The 15,361-nt window shown below is 27.7% G+C and overlaps 1 protein-coding gene across 8 annotated transcripts in view; it reads right to left on the bottom strand.

The window, feature by feature from the left end:
• Nucleotides 1-1,315: 1,315 nt before the first annotated feature.
• The window catches only part of LOC124950532 (calcium-binding mitochondrial carrier protein Aralar1), a 29,385-nt gene continuing 15,339 nt past the window's right edge, over nucleotides 1,316-15,361 (bottom strand). For 6 of the 8 annotated variants that reach the window (XM_047497357.1, XM_047497352.1, XM_047497354.1 and 3 more), the window contains 17 exons: nucleotides 14,199-14,255; nucleotides 12,827-12,969; nucleotides 11,599-11,714; nucleotides 11,331-11,470; nucleotides 11,055-11,201; nucleotides 10,792-10,933; nucleotides 10,518-10,611; nucleotides 9,706-9,741; nucleotides 9,116-9,206; nucleotides 8,926-9,001; nucleotides 8,191-8,309; nucleotides 7,945-8,115; nucleotides 7,567-7,707; nucleotides 7,209-7,403; nucleotides 7,026-7,128; nucleotides 5,747-5,837; nucleotides 1,316-4,912 (listed from right to left, as the gene is read on the bottom strand). In XM_047497357.1, the coding sequence (XP_047353313.1) occupies nucleotides 4,717-4,912; nucleotides 5,747-5,837; nucleotides 7,026-7,128; nucleotides 7,209-7,403; nucleotides 7,567-7,707; nucleotides 7,945-8,115; nucleotides 8,191-8,309; nucleotides 8,926-9,001; nucleotides 9,116-9,206; nucleotides 9,706-9,741; nucleotides 10,518-10,611; nucleotides 10,792-10,933; nucleotides 11,055-11,201; nucleotides 11,331-11,470; nucleotides 11,599-11,714; nucleotides 12,827-12,936 (1,968 nt within the window). In that variant the 5' untranslated portion in view covers nucleotides 12,937-12,969; nucleotides 14,199-14,255 and the 3' untranslated portion in view covers nucleotides 1,316-4,716. Of the gene's footprint in view, nucleotides 4,913-5,746; nucleotides 5,838-7,025; nucleotides 7,129-7,208; nucleotides 7,404-7,566; nucleotides 7,708-7,944; nucleotides 8,116-8,190; nucleotides 8,310-8,925; nucleotides 9,002-9,115; nucleotides 9,207-9,705; nucleotides 9,742-10,517; nucleotides 10,612-10,791; nucleotides 10,934-11,054; nucleotides 11,202-11,330; nucleotides 11,471-11,598; nucleotides 11,715-12,826; nucleotides 12,970-14,198; nucleotides 14,256-15,361 lie in introns of those variants that run through there. The other 2 variants (XM_047497355.1, XM_047497360.1) reach the window with 2 other exon arrangements.

Genomic DNA, 15,361 nt, shown 5'->3' with positions numbered 1-15,361 from the left:
CTTCAATGTTCAATCTTCGATTACTTCTTCTTTTTTCTTTTTCTTTTTTTTTTTTTTTTTTTTTATATTGTTTTTGGTTGCTTTTTCTTTTCTTTACTATTATTATTATTATTATTATTATTATTATTAATTATAATTATTATTATTATTAATCATTATTAATTATTATTATTATTATTATTATTATTATTATTATTATTATTATTATTATTAATTTTATATAATTCCTCGGTATTACGTTAAATTCGTATTATTTCATAAAATAGATATAATCCTGTTTTAATTGTATAGCTTTGTGCATTTTACGTAGCCATTATCTTCACAATCTCAATATGTATATCATTGATCATATATCCATCAGAACTTATGAGTCTGAGAAGAAAATGATCGTCATAGAACCGTTGTATCGTATCTTATTATTATTCTTATTATTTTATTCTTTTTTTTTTTTTTGTTTTTTTTTTGTTTTTTTTTTTTTTTTTTTTTTTTTAATTGAAATTAATTTAATTTAATTTTTTCTTTTTTTTTCTTTTTTTATTTTATTTTATTTTATTTTATTTTTTTTTCCATTAGATTACGGTAGCTGATAATCAATTTTTAGAACCCTTTCAATCTCACCTAAATGTTGTAAGCCCTTTCAACAGAAGATTTCTTCCCATACTCATGTAAGTTTAATTTTGCTATGTCAGAGCAAAGAGACATTTTTTTGTTCTTTTTTTCTTTTTTTTTTTTTTTCTATTTTTTTTCTTTTTTTTTTCCTTGCAGATGCACACGATGATATAAATTTTCTATCATTTAATTAGGTATCGTTAGCAATATTAATAATAATATAATGATCAGACGTGACAGTGATAATGTGACGGGGGACGATAATAACAATGCCGATAATTTTATATTATCTGTAATAAGTGCATAAGTGAAGATTCGCGATAAGAAAATGTTTCTAAGAGAAGAAAATGTGATTTGTCAAAATGAAATAAAACGTCAACGATGTATTCTCGAAAAAACATATACATATACATACATACATATATATATATATATATATATATATATATATATATGCAGAGGGATGAAACATACGCATACATTGCTTTGCATATTACATAGCAACATATGCATATATGTACATTTTAAGTAATGAAGTTGAAGATACTTATGTAAATATAACCAGTCCATACTATGTTTCGTTCTCTGTTTTATTTCTTTATCTTTCTCTCTCTCTCTCTCTCTCTCTCTCTCTCTCTCTCTCTCTCTCTCTCTCTCTCTCTCTCTCTTCATTCCTTCATTATTTCTTAATATTGTTTCTCTTTCCTTTTTATCGATCTAATAATAATAATAATAAACAAGTGGTCGACTCGACTTGTACGAAACGTACGAACGGTGTCGATAAAAGTCTCAATTTTGTATACGAAATTCCCTTTTTTTTTTTTGTTCGCTCATTAAACATTTTCATATTTCGCATGTATTTTCTTTATTTAATCTCTCTCGATTACTCTTTACGTTACTTTCCTATTTACATTTACTCGAGGATATATTCTCGCGTCAACGAGAGAACGCACCGACGGTTTTAATAATAATAATAATATGTAGATTCACGCACAGACGGAGGGAAAATATTATTTTGGACTTATTTTACTTCGATATATCGTCGAAAACGCAAACGCTTCTGCTTCGATATCCATCTCGATATTTAGAATCCTTCCGCTTTCTCTTCTTTCCATTTTACTATTGATTCAACGATAAAGATGATTGTTTTTGTTGTTTTTATTTATTTCTTCTTTTTTTCTTTTTTTATCTTTTTTTTTTCCACCTACTCCCTTTTTTTTTTTTGTTTTTTTCTTTTTTTTGTATACTGAGATACACGAAAAAGCGGTATACAATTGCGAATAATAAAGTGTATTTATCAATTTGTTTCGCTATCTTTCCCATTTTATGAGTCGAACTCTTGAAAATAATATCTCTCCTGTGTGTCTGCTTATACATATATTCTTAATTTAACGTATTCGTAAATGAGATCTACGAAAGAGATTTTTTTTTTCCTTTTTCCCCCTTTTTTCTTCTTTTTTTGTTTGTTTGTTTGTTTGTTTTAATTCGAACGGATTCACCTAGTTAATATTATTTCCTTACGATTAATTTGCGTGCCTATTTTCTTTATCTTTCTTTCTTTCTTTTTTTTTGTTTTTTTTTCTTGTATTTTTTTTTGTTTTGTTTTGTTTTTTTTTTTTTGTTTTTTTCTTTCATTTATTTACTATAAAATACGAGATTAACTGAGAACGTATTAGTTCGATAGAAACGAATGCTTTTTAACTTTTTTTTTTCCCCTTTCTTTTTCTCCACCTTTTTTTTCTTTTTTTTTTCTTTTTTTTTTTTTTTTTTCTATTGCGATTTATATGACGATAGTACAACGGTTGCGTTTAAGTCTGACCCAGCAGCATTCAACAAGTCTTGGACAATCTTGGAAAGAATGCAATTTCGTACGCTGTCTTTGTATCTTCTCTGCATTTCTAAGCAGGTATAATACAAAGTAGCCGTAAGAAAATAACATCCTACAAAATAACTATAATACGATATTGCGAGTTTTCTTATTTCTTTCCGGTGTATGAATATACAATTAATTCAGTTTATCCATAAATATATCGAACTGGTTACAGGAGGGAACATCGAAATATGTTTCAGGCCATTCGACGATTAGCCAGCAGGAAATATTTTTAATTAATTATATTTAACGGATAATTAATTAAACGAAATCGGTTGAATAAATGTTGAAAGAAAAATACATCGAGTGCAACTTACAGTCGCAATTTATATATAAAAAAAATCGTTTATTTCTTTTTTTTCTTTTTCCCCTCTTTTCTCTCTCTCTCTCTCTCTCTCTCTCTCTCCCTCTCTTTCTTTTTATTTTTCCTTTTAACACAGCTCCTTCGATAACATCCTGCAAGTTTTCCGTTAATTCGATGGAACTTATGACGTGTAAAGACAATTCTCTCTTTTTTTTTCTTTTTTGTTCTTTTTTTTTTTTTTTTTTTTTTTCCTTTTTTTTTTTTTTTTTTTTGTTTTTTTTTTTTTTTTTTTTTTTTTTTTTTTTTTTTTTTTTTTTTTATTTTTTTTTTTTTTTTTTTAATAACATAATTAATTAAACGTATTTTTTTTTTTCTTTTACGTATGAAATGCAAAGAAGATTGGCTGTGATGTCGTGTTTTATGGATCAGACATTTTTTTTTCAATTAATTTATCAACATTGTTCGTTATAATATTTATCGCTCCATCTTATGATGCGATCTTATTATAAAAATCAGTCGAAAGCGTGCGAAAAATTGAAATATGATTTAAAAGAGTTCAATATATATATAACGATACCGCTGACATTAATGTGTTTTGTAAAGCCTTTTTATAGAAACTATCCTTACAAATTAATCATACGAAGGATCGAAATTTCGTGCTTCAATATATATATATATGTATATATATTTTGTATTTTCCGATCGAAACTCTGTATCTATATTTTTGTTCAATACTTTGAACGAATAGAATCATCACAGATATAGGATCCATTGACTAAAAAAAAAAAAAGGTATATATATATATATATATATATATATATATATATCCATGTATAAGTCAAGTTTAAAACGGCAGTTACGACTAGAAGGTGAAAAAAGAGCTACAGATAGATCTAGAATGTTATTTTCATAAAAATATCATTCGATCTACATTCAAATACGAAGTTTGAATATCCATCGTAAACGAAAAAAAAAAAAAAAAAAAAAAAAAAAAAAAAATTTCTTAATATTACGATATAAAATTGTATTCATCTATCAATTAGATATAAATTATTATATAAATTTTTAATCATTCCAATTGTCAAGTATTTGCAATTTATGCATATAAGTATAATGAAATATAGAACAAATATGAGAATTCATTTTTTCTACATATATCTACATTTTATGAATGGAATTCACGAATGTTATTTCATGAAAATGACATTGAATAATATGTAGAGAAAACGATTATTACGTTACCTTCGTTCCATTTTATCATATAACAAAAAACTACATTTATATTTATATTATTTGTTCATAATCGATTAACTGCAAAACATTGAAATGAATGCCTATTTAAATTGTTTTTGAAGATAGCTCGATAATACTGAACAATACAGCGTGCCAAATATTTTCTTAAATAAAATTGTTGAATAAAAGTTTGTATCATAAAAGAGGAAAAATAAAAAGTTGATCAAATATTTGTATATATCTAGTGTGATAACGTTTAAAGGCAATATAATATATAATAAATATACAGGCAATATTAAAATAAATAAAAATCGATACTTTCAGCATTATCGTATATATAGCTCAATATATGGCTACCTGGCACAGGCTTTAGCTATTCTACGTAATGCTAATGTTATTGGATAATTAGTCGATGGATCCTACATATTTCTTAGACTTATTCATTTTAAGCCTATATACAATGTATTTGACGATCTAGTTAATGTTCAATTTTATATTGACCTCAAATAGCCAGAGAATATAATTAGCGTGCAATGGTCAAAATCACTGTTGATAAAGAAGAACAGGTAAGTTATATGATTGAATGTTGTATCTTTTTTTTTTCCCTCGCAATCTTAGAATTAGATGGAGCAATCAGCCAATGATACTTGTATGCTATTATGGCAGGGTTTCCTATAAGCTTATCTTCTAGCTAATGGTGTTACTGCCCTTTGGCTTGCCGATTAGGTTGAACAGTCACTGTTTGGAACCTAGGTAGACATAGACCAAACTTGCTCTCTATACCCGTAAAGATGGGTAAAGCTATTTGGTAGCCACCTATGTGATCTGGATTTGTTGATCGTATTTCATCTACCAATCCTGTAGCAGGTACCCTTTGTTCTGATCCTGTTGGTCGACTGCAAGTAATATTTATTATTAACAAATTATTTCTAGAAACTTTTATTGCAATGTATTCAATCTTATATACCTTTTAAGCAACTGCAAATATACATTTTATTGTTATAAGCACATACTAAGCGAATTTTAGGTTTATACATTACTATTAAAACATGTTTAATTAATAAAGCACAAATAAAGCATTATTAAAAGTTACATGCATATTAAAATCTTACAATTATTATTTCAACATACAATTATTTCAATTTATCAGATACAGATTTAAATTATATTTCATTAATAAATGAATACAATCAGGTTCCATATCTATTAATATAATATAATTACAACGATAATATAATAGTTATAAATTTTATTATATATAATGTTTATGCACATATCAAAATATTATTCCATGTGATAATTGAAAATCACAATATATCAACGATACGTGCATACTTTTTTTTAAACACATCACACGTCAATGTTTGAATCAATTTGAAGAAATCAATACTTGATATATAAAAAATAATAATGATTCTCGTTAATATATATATATATATTAACTTAAACAAATTAATATCAGAATGACGAATTAACATATTAACATAGCGAATTTATTATATATTAATATAATAATAATATCATTTGTAGTTAGTATTGTTGCATTTGCAAATATTATCTCATACAACACTTCAATATATATATATATATATATATATATATTTATAAAATACAGCTGCTTCATATAGTTATTTTCATTTTCATTACATGCACACAAAATTTATAAGCAAATAACAATAATAACATAAACCACAATTTATTAATTAATTATGATTATAGAATATACTTACGATCCTCCAAAGTCAACTACAAACAACCTTTGCAGCAACTCGTACGTGAAGAGTGTGACACCAAATTGCGGAGAGGATCTGAATACTCGTGCTGTAAAATAATAAAAAATTTTATTATATTATTATAATTGGATATTATATTACTATATATAGGATCTACAGGGCACTATGTAGGATTTCTTATTTATTATTCTTTGTCTAAGATAAAGATTTTTAATAAACATATGAATATATATATATATATTTATATATATATATATATATATATATATATATATATATATATATATATATATATATATGCAAACGACATCACCATTGTTATTATTTTATTGAAAAAATGATCGATGAATGTTATAAAATAATGATTTAAATATTTTTTTTTTATTTAGTATTAAAATTATTCATTTGCTTATTATTCCATGACATTGTGTGACGTATACTTATAATGCATTGAAGTGGCTGTAATTATAATGATAAAAATATAAATTGTGATACACATGAAAACAGAAGAAAAGAAAAATAAATTAATAAGTAAAAACAAGAAAAAGAAAACCAATGATTTTTTACATTGCACTTAATAATCACGCTATATATATATATATAAGTATGTATGAATGTAAATGATAAGTATAGAGTGGCAGTGAAAATTGGAACAAAAAAGGATTGGCAAGAAATCATAGAAACAGACAGAAAGAGAGAAAGGCAGAGTGTACTTACTGAGAAGTAAGTGGCCAGGTCATATTGGGGAGGAAGAATGGTCGAAGGATGCAGCAGGGCCAATTCCCCGTGCATGCAATCGACCAGATCAAAATATATTACCAACCGTTAGAATGTCTTAAATTGACTTAAGAGAGAGAGAAAAAGAGAGAGAGAGAAAGAAAGAGAGAGAGAGAGAGAGAGAGAAAGAGAGAATCAAATTTAATAATGCAACTAAAACTAATATTTATTGATCCTGATACGCTGATCTCTATGTTGAAAATAATAATCTATTTTATATATATATTTAACATAATATATTTTTATATTTTCCTAGTAATAATATCCATTAAAATATACATGGGATGCATTACAGATTGAAATATCTAATGCTAATAAATATCTAATAACGATCATAGTAACAAAACAAAAATATAAATTAGAAAAAGGAAAACGATGCTACATGAATCTTAATTTTTACGCTATTTCTGAATAATCGTACGCATTAAGAGGTTTTATTAAGGACTAGAAAAATATAAAAAGATAACGACTAGAAAAATCTCATATTAATGAAACATACCTGAAGCTCCTTTCCAGAATGCTCTGGCACCTTCTTCTTTATAAACTTTTCTGGCACAATCGAGTAAACCGGTGTACGTCGTTTGACCTGCTCTAGCAACGACCTGAAGAAATATTATTTTCATTAATATGAGAATTACTTGAAGATCATTTCTTTCATTGATTTAATTTTGAATTTACATACCTGTAATCTAGTTTTTATTACATCTGCAGGAGTGACCAGCGCTGCCGCAGGTACACCAGCGATTGCACCAGAAAATAGAAGAGATAAAGGAGTATTGTATCCTCCTTCATCGGCCAGTTTAGCTTTTGTATGAGCATACATAGGAAAGTAAATTGCGCTAAACGGTACGTCTCGTAGAAAGCATGCTTTAGCACCCTGGATATATGGGGAGAAAAAAAAAAAGAAAAGAAAATTAAATAAGTGAAAAGGAAACAAAAAAAAAAAAAAAAGAAAAAAAAAATAAGGAAACAAAGAAAAAGAATTTCAATTAAGATTTATCCATAAAAAATACGGATAAAAATTTATCTCCCGTACTCACTTTATATAATCCAAATAGACCTAATTCTTTAACCACAGTCCATGCTCGAACTTTCGTACCTCCGGCAATTTCTCCAGCAACCTGTAATCTGATTTTCACGATCTCCAAAGGATTCGTAAAAATGACCTGAGATCCTCCAGCCTACACAGGGAAAGATATACGTATATAATAAATGCATAATCTTGTAAATAATTCTTTTGAATTCTTTATAAAGAGTAATAAAAAAAGAAAAGAAAAGAAAAAAAAAAAAAAAAATAAAATAAAATAAAATAAAATAAATACATAAATCTGAACGTAAAAGGAAAAATAGGCGATCTTTCTTTCTTTTTTTTTCTTTCTTCCTTCTCTTTTTCCTAACAATTGAAATAAAATACTTACGCAAGCACCGGATATAACTTCACCATAAAGCGGTAAATATCCATTTTTGTCCATAAACTTATCTCTTACAAAATCATTAACCGTAAGCTTGATCGCTTTCTCCGGCGCTACACCCATTAATTGGGGCAATAAGCCACGATAAAGGCCAAAAAAGCCTTCGTGACGCATGACCTGTCAAACGCAAAATACCATCTTCATGATTAACAATGTAGACGGTGTTACACGGCGAGACTTTTCGATTCCAACCTTTCTCAAACAATCGAAGCTGTTTCTGTACATCAGTTCCCCAATGAAAGATCCTGTCCTTTGATTCTGCAATCGTGTTTTCACTAGGTCGATAGGATACACCACGGTAGCACCAACAGCTAAAAAAAAGAAATTAACGATGAGATTACAAGTGCAAAGGAACATCTTTGTAATAAGTCGTCAACATGCCTGAATGGTTGTATTGTACATGAAACATATGTATAATAAATATGATGCTCGATCGTGCTTGAACGAATTCGACAAAAAAAAAAAAAAAAGAAAAAGAAAAAAAAATGGAGATAAAAAAAGAATTGAAAGATATAAAAAGAGAATCAAAGAAATGATAAAATAAAAAAGAAAAGAAAGAAAGAAAGAAAGAAAGAAAGAAAGAAAATGAAATAAGTACAAAAAGGAATTTAAAAAAAAAAAAAAAAGAAAAAAAATATATATATATATATATTGATAGTGAAAATTAATCAAATCTATGATATAAAGAGGAAGAAAGAAGTTATTATTAGCCGCACTGTCGGAATTCTATTGATCTTGTCTCGCATTAATATCTGTAAAGTAGAACCTACGAAGTGAAAAACGAAGAATGCGAAGGTGTAATATATATATATATATAATGATCATTTGATATATATATATATAATGATATTATATAATGATCATATATAATGATATATATATAATGATCATTTGATTAAATGTTCGTATCGCGCTTAAAGAACGTACCTCCGCCGATAGATCCGAGTACAAATCGGTATCCACTCTCAAGAATTTGAACGACAACGCCACGCTCCTCCGGGCTCTGAAAAGCAATGGTACTCGCTATTGAATGAAACACCTCACACCCTGATTCACGTAGATTTCGGGCAAAATTCCATTGTCACTCGGCAGCGGATACTTCTTTCACCACACTTACCGACACCGCCTTAATCTCAGCGAGACGTTTTGTTATTTGCTTGAAATACTGCTCAGGGGTAATAGCCACGAGATCATTGTATACAATTTTCCTGAAATCCCAGAAAATGCGAGCTCAATACAGACATCGTTGCTGAAGCGACAAGCGAAACAAGGGGAAAGATACATAAAAAGATCATTAAAAAAGTAGATGGACGTCGATGGCACTGCTTCAAGCAATACTAATGTCCTGCCAATACGTTCCTTAATCGTTATTTGTTTTAACACGAGAGACAACGTAATTTATATGTGTATATATATATATATATGTATATATATATATATATATAACAAATACACACATACATATATATATATATATATGTATGTATATCATTAGTGTCCATGGGTGTGTGCAACTATTAATAAGTAAATCGTCCTAAAAATTGATGCTAAAGAAAATATGTGATGTGACAAACGTGTATATATGCATATACATATATATATATATATATATATATATATATATATATGCATATATGTGTGTATATATATATGAATGATAACATATCTTATATAGCGCGGAAATATTCTGTAATACAAAGGACGCACCCAAACCGCGAATCTGCCTCGTCATCTTCCGTAGTTCTGATCCGGGCAGCGTAAACACGTAAACAAACGTTTCTTTTACAATAAAGAAAGTTTCCCTTGGATTTGGGCTCAGATAATTAAAAATCGATAAGTATTTTTAATATAAAAAAAATAATAATCATAATCATAATCATAATCATAATAATAATAATAATAATAATAATAATAATAATAAAGTTTTGTAGGCGTAAAAAAAAGCGATTGATTGATTGATTTATTTATTGATTGATTGATTGATTGATTAATTGATTGATTGACTGATTGTTTTATTGTTTGACAGATTGATTGATTAGGAATAAAATTCTTTCTCGTTCGAGTGTAGTAGTAGTAGTCTGCATCTTCTTTGCCAAGAACGAGACACTGGACATTTGGATGATGACGAAGTATGCTTGCTGGTGCAACGATAGCATTACGTGATTTCATATTGAATATTGATCGGGTTTTCGTGGAAGGTAAGTATGTAAATAGGCAGAGCGAAAACTTTTTCTTGAACGCGAGCTAAATCCTTCAATTTGTTTGCATGCACTCTCTCTCCCGACGACCACCCCCCCCTCTCTCTATCTCTATCTCTATCTCTATCTCTATCTATCTATCTATCTATCTATCTATCTATCTTTATCTTTTTTTTTTTTACACGACGTCTTTATACACACATATCTATTTCCTATCGGATATCTCAACCACGTACCTACTCCTTCCACGTACCCACTTTAAACGATTTATCATCCGATAGTCATAAAGGGCTTTCATTTTCAAGGAGAAAAGATACTTACCCAGTTTGATGGAGTAAATGACATAGGTGAAAAAGGATGTCCACCTCGAGTGGAGTTATTTGTGACATCATTTGTGCAGAATGAAGAAATTCCTCTGAAAAGGAAAGAAGAAATGTCGTTTAAAAAAGGAAAAAAAAAAAAAATTAAAGAAAGAAAGAAAGAAAGAAAGAAAGAAAAACAAAAAGAATAGTATAAGGGAAAAAAATTATATCAACGGGGAAGATTGATAATGTAATTGTAATAACTAGTTTATATATATATATATATTATGTACCTTTGCTAACTTCTTGATATCTATGGCCATTGGTCGCGTTCAGGTAAATACGTTTTATAAGTTCCATGTTATTGAGAAGCGAATTGAACGCCATAAAATATGGGAAGCTTACTTTTCGTCCACTTTGTCCTGTACTGATTGCCTACAAACAATCATCGTATAAAATATTATCACTTTTATATACTTAAGAAATATATATATATATATATATATATATATATATATATATATATATATATATAAGAAAGAATTCGAATTCTTACGGCCATTAAGTTATCCTTCACGTCTTTTGTCAGTAGATGACTTTTAATACTGAGCATGATATCTTGAAAGTCTACTGCCGTAATAAAACCCGTGCCATCTTTATCGAATTTTTTGAATGCTTCCGTGGCATATTCCTCGTGAAAGTCCTAGAATAATTAAAGCTCGTTTAAATTTCAGATCTTCTTTAAAAAGAAAATCTTAAGAAAAAAGTAAAGAAAAGAAAAGAAAAAAAAAAAAAAAACAAACAAACAAACAAATAGAAAAAAGATACCTACGTGTAGGAATTGACTGAATTCTGCATAACTAATTAGCCTGCTCTTATCTTTTCCGAAATAAAGTTTAATGAAACTGCTATCCATATTGAATGGCATCTTTTGATGTAACACTGTTTTACGCATCACCTCAGCGAACTCGTCTGTGGAATTTTTTTTAATTAAAAAAAAAAAAAAAAAAAAAAAAAAAAAAGAAGAAGAAAAAATATCAATAATAACGATGCGTAAAATAGAAATGATAATAATTGTAAAAAGAAAATCAAACTCTCACCAAATGCAACCATTCCATTTCCATTAGTATCAAACAATTGAAATGCTGTTTTATATAGTGCATCCGGGACGCAAAGTAGGCCTTCAAATGCTTGAAACTCGGTGAAGGATATGAGTCTGTGAATAAAACAATAATAGACCATATCATTCTATTTTACTTCTTCCTTTTTCTTTTATTTATTTATTTATTTACTTATTTATTAATTTATCATATAATTGTGTGAATTATTTTTGATTAGTATCTTTTATGTAATTAACGAAAAAAAAGAAAACAAAAGATATTTATGGATTTATGCCACGTAACAAAGAAATGTATACAAGGTGAATCTCGTGTACACGCGAATGATTAAAAATCGAAAAAAAAATATTCTGTTGCTGTTAAAACTTGAAATTAAAATATTTTTGTTTTTGGTTTTTTTTCTTTTTTCTTTTTTCTTTTCGTTAACGTAGCAACAAAATAAAATGAAATAAAGTAATAATAAAAGAAAAAACCGGTGAAATATATAAATATAAAAATAAGCAAAAGTGATCTAATTATACGGTTCAACCTATTTATTTAATGAAATTGGTAGAGTGAGATAAACAGCATATGAAATAAATGGATCGATGGAAGTCAATACATGCGTATTATAAATAAACACAAAGCTCTAAGCTTGACGTATTATACATAGATGTTGACGACATCGTAAGTCTTCGCTTCGATGAAAATAAAGCTTTATCAGAGCTTCGTTATCGGATAGACTCACCCCCACAATTGATCGATCCTAACAATGATTTAGCCACGACCCTCAACCTTCGTACGATAATTCTAAACTTTAATTAGTAGTAAAGATTGAAAGTATCTTTGGATGAGAAATATAGATCGATCTATTCTCTCTTTTTTTCTTTTTTTCTTTTTTTTTTTTTTTTTATATACTTCGAAATTAATTTCATGTCACAATTAGTTACGATTTGATTGATAAATTTTAATTGATAAAATTCTATAATAATCGATAACAAAACAATTGACATTTCAATAAATATTTTTCAATCGATATTCGAATTACTGTTCGTCTTTCGAACGCTTCATAAAGCTTTATAACGTGTTGATTAATTAAACGATCGTGGTCTTATCGTATGTCAATGAGTTATCTTAAACATTATCAATATCTTTTTTACTTAGGTATAAAAAAAAAAAAAAAAAAAAAAAAAAAAAAAAAAAAAAAAAAAAAAATCATTCGACAACTCACCCATCTTTGCTAGTATCGACGATTCCAGCGAGCAAATTGACGGATTCAGGATTGTAGTCAACATCCGTGTATAGACCAAGATAACTGCGTACAAAATCGGATGAGGTCATAAACCTCTCGCCATTCTTCTCCTGCGTGGCATACTGTGATTGGAGAAGGAAAAAGATAAGAATTATGGAATACATCGGTTAAATACAATTGAAGAAATATCATATGTCATTAACTTTTAGGGGAAATTTTCACGATCGATTAATTGCACGATTATTTCAAATATAATATAGAGCATATCTTATCTATATCTTTTTTTTGCATTCAAAAAAAAAAAAAAAAAAAAAAAAAAAAGAAAGGGGGGAAAAAAAAAAGAAAAAAAAATTAATTTATCAGATAAAAACGATATTGCTCCTCTTAATTGTTCATATTAATCGTAATCGACGGTGTGATTATCAAAAATTCTTCAAAATATTAAATTAGCTTATGTCATTAAATATTTCGACTTTGTTGCTTCCTAATATATATATATATATATATATTTTTTTTTTTTTTTTTTTTTCACCAGAGTAAGCGTTGCAAGTCACGGCATTGGCTTTACCAATATTATATAAGATGCCTTCACTGAGAAACTGCCACACCCAAATATATTCATGTTCGTAGAGAATAACATAAAGCGGACGATATTTATTATAATAATACTTTCTTTTAATATTTTTTACACGATACCCAGATAAGATACTTTTTTTTTCTTTTCTTTTTTTTTTTTTTTATGTCATATTAAAAATCAATCTTTTATTATCTCTCTTTTTCTTTTTCTAATGATGTTTTTTAATTAATACCAATTATAACGGGTATAACGATTTAACTTTAATCGATCGTGAAAAAAAAAAAAAAAGAAAAAAAAAAAGGAAAAAAAATTAAAAGTAATTTCAATCAATTTATCAAAGAGAAATTAAAATTAATTATCGATAATTCTTTCAAAAAATATACACGATACTACGAATGATTCAATTCAAGTTCATCTTTAAATTTTAGACAATAATTGTCATATCATATCGGGGGTGGAGGAGGGCTGGGGGAAGAGGGGCAGAGGGGAGATGGGGGAAGGGGGAGCGAGGAGAATCAATATATAATACCTTGACCGAATGTTTCGAATGTTCACATATATAACTCTAAGGAATACATCGTAATTTGACCTTTAAACGTTCTATGAAAACATTCATGAACTCAAGACATTTAACTTTTTGGCAGTTTCAATATATATATATATATATATATATGTTTGTAGATACGAACAACGTGATATCATACAATTCATGTTCCAATAAAAAATATATACTTAACTTACACATACATTTGCTTTTTGTTCACATTTGCTTACCTGATTAAAGATTTCATAGAGGCGATCGCTGTTCGCACGTTTTAAATATCCGGAACCCTGAAATATAAAATGTTCATTAACAATAAATTTTCTTACATGGATGATGATTTTTTTTTAAGTATTTAAAGAAAAAAAAAATCTAAAGAGGAAAAGAAGAAGGGAAAAGGGGGGGGGGAAAGGAAAAAGGAGAAGGAAAAAAAAATGAAAATTAAGAAATCTCATGAACATTCGCCAAGAACAGATGACAACTCTGAGACGATCATAGACAATGATCTATAATTATATACGTTTTGTTATATATCGCTTATGTTAGATAGATAGAATAATAAAAAAAGAAAAAAAAAGAAAGAAAGAAAGAAAAGGAACCTCCCAGAGAATGTCATATAATTTTTTAAAATCGTTATTTAATATTTTGCAACGATTTGTCTCGTACTCATTATTACTCATATATTTCGTTTCGACAACACCGTGAACATAAAATTGTATATAATTTGCGTGCAATTTACAATTATGTACCTATCGCAATAATATCCAGTTCTACGCCACTGTTATTTTATACGATGTTACGTGAATCGACCCTGACTTACTATAAACGAATGCCATTGTCGTATAAACTTCATTCACGCCTTGCGATCTTACATGCGACCTTATCGAGGTCTAACAAATTTACTTGTCATTATGTCTCGACGAGATCTCGATAACGATCTTTCTTTACACATTGTCAAATTTGTTTTAAAATAATTAAATCGATCGTTTGAAAGGTAAATGAAAATTTCTGTAGAGGTAAAAGAAAAAAATGAGCAAAAAAAAAAAAGAGGAAAAAAAAAAGAAAAGAAAAATAGAAGGAAAGAAAAGAAAAAAATGAGACGTTCGTTAAAAATTCTTATTAAAATATTTATCATAAATAGAGTATATCATAAATATACGTATATATCATTAATTTCGTTCTCCATTTTATATACATTTATACGTATACGTATAAATATATGGTCGATTTAAAAAATCGTGTTTCTTTTTTTTAATCATTTAACTCGTGTTACTACGGTCTAATTAAAATTTAGACGGCCAACGTTGATTATTTCATTCTCGAAAAATTTGACATTTGAAAAATGTTAAGATGTACTTTTGACATCTCGAATAATCAAATTTGCATAACTTTTAAT

The sequence above is a fragment of the Vespa velutina genome, chromosome 7, assembly GCF_912470025.1.
Source record: "Vespa velutina chromosome 7, iVesVel2.1, whole genome shotgun sequence".
NCBI lineage: Eukaryota > Metazoa > Arthropoda > Insecta > Hymenoptera > Vespidae > Vespa > Vespa velutina.
Note: the sequence above shows the minus strand (reverse complement) of the source record. Positions and strands in the feature narration are given on the sequence as shown.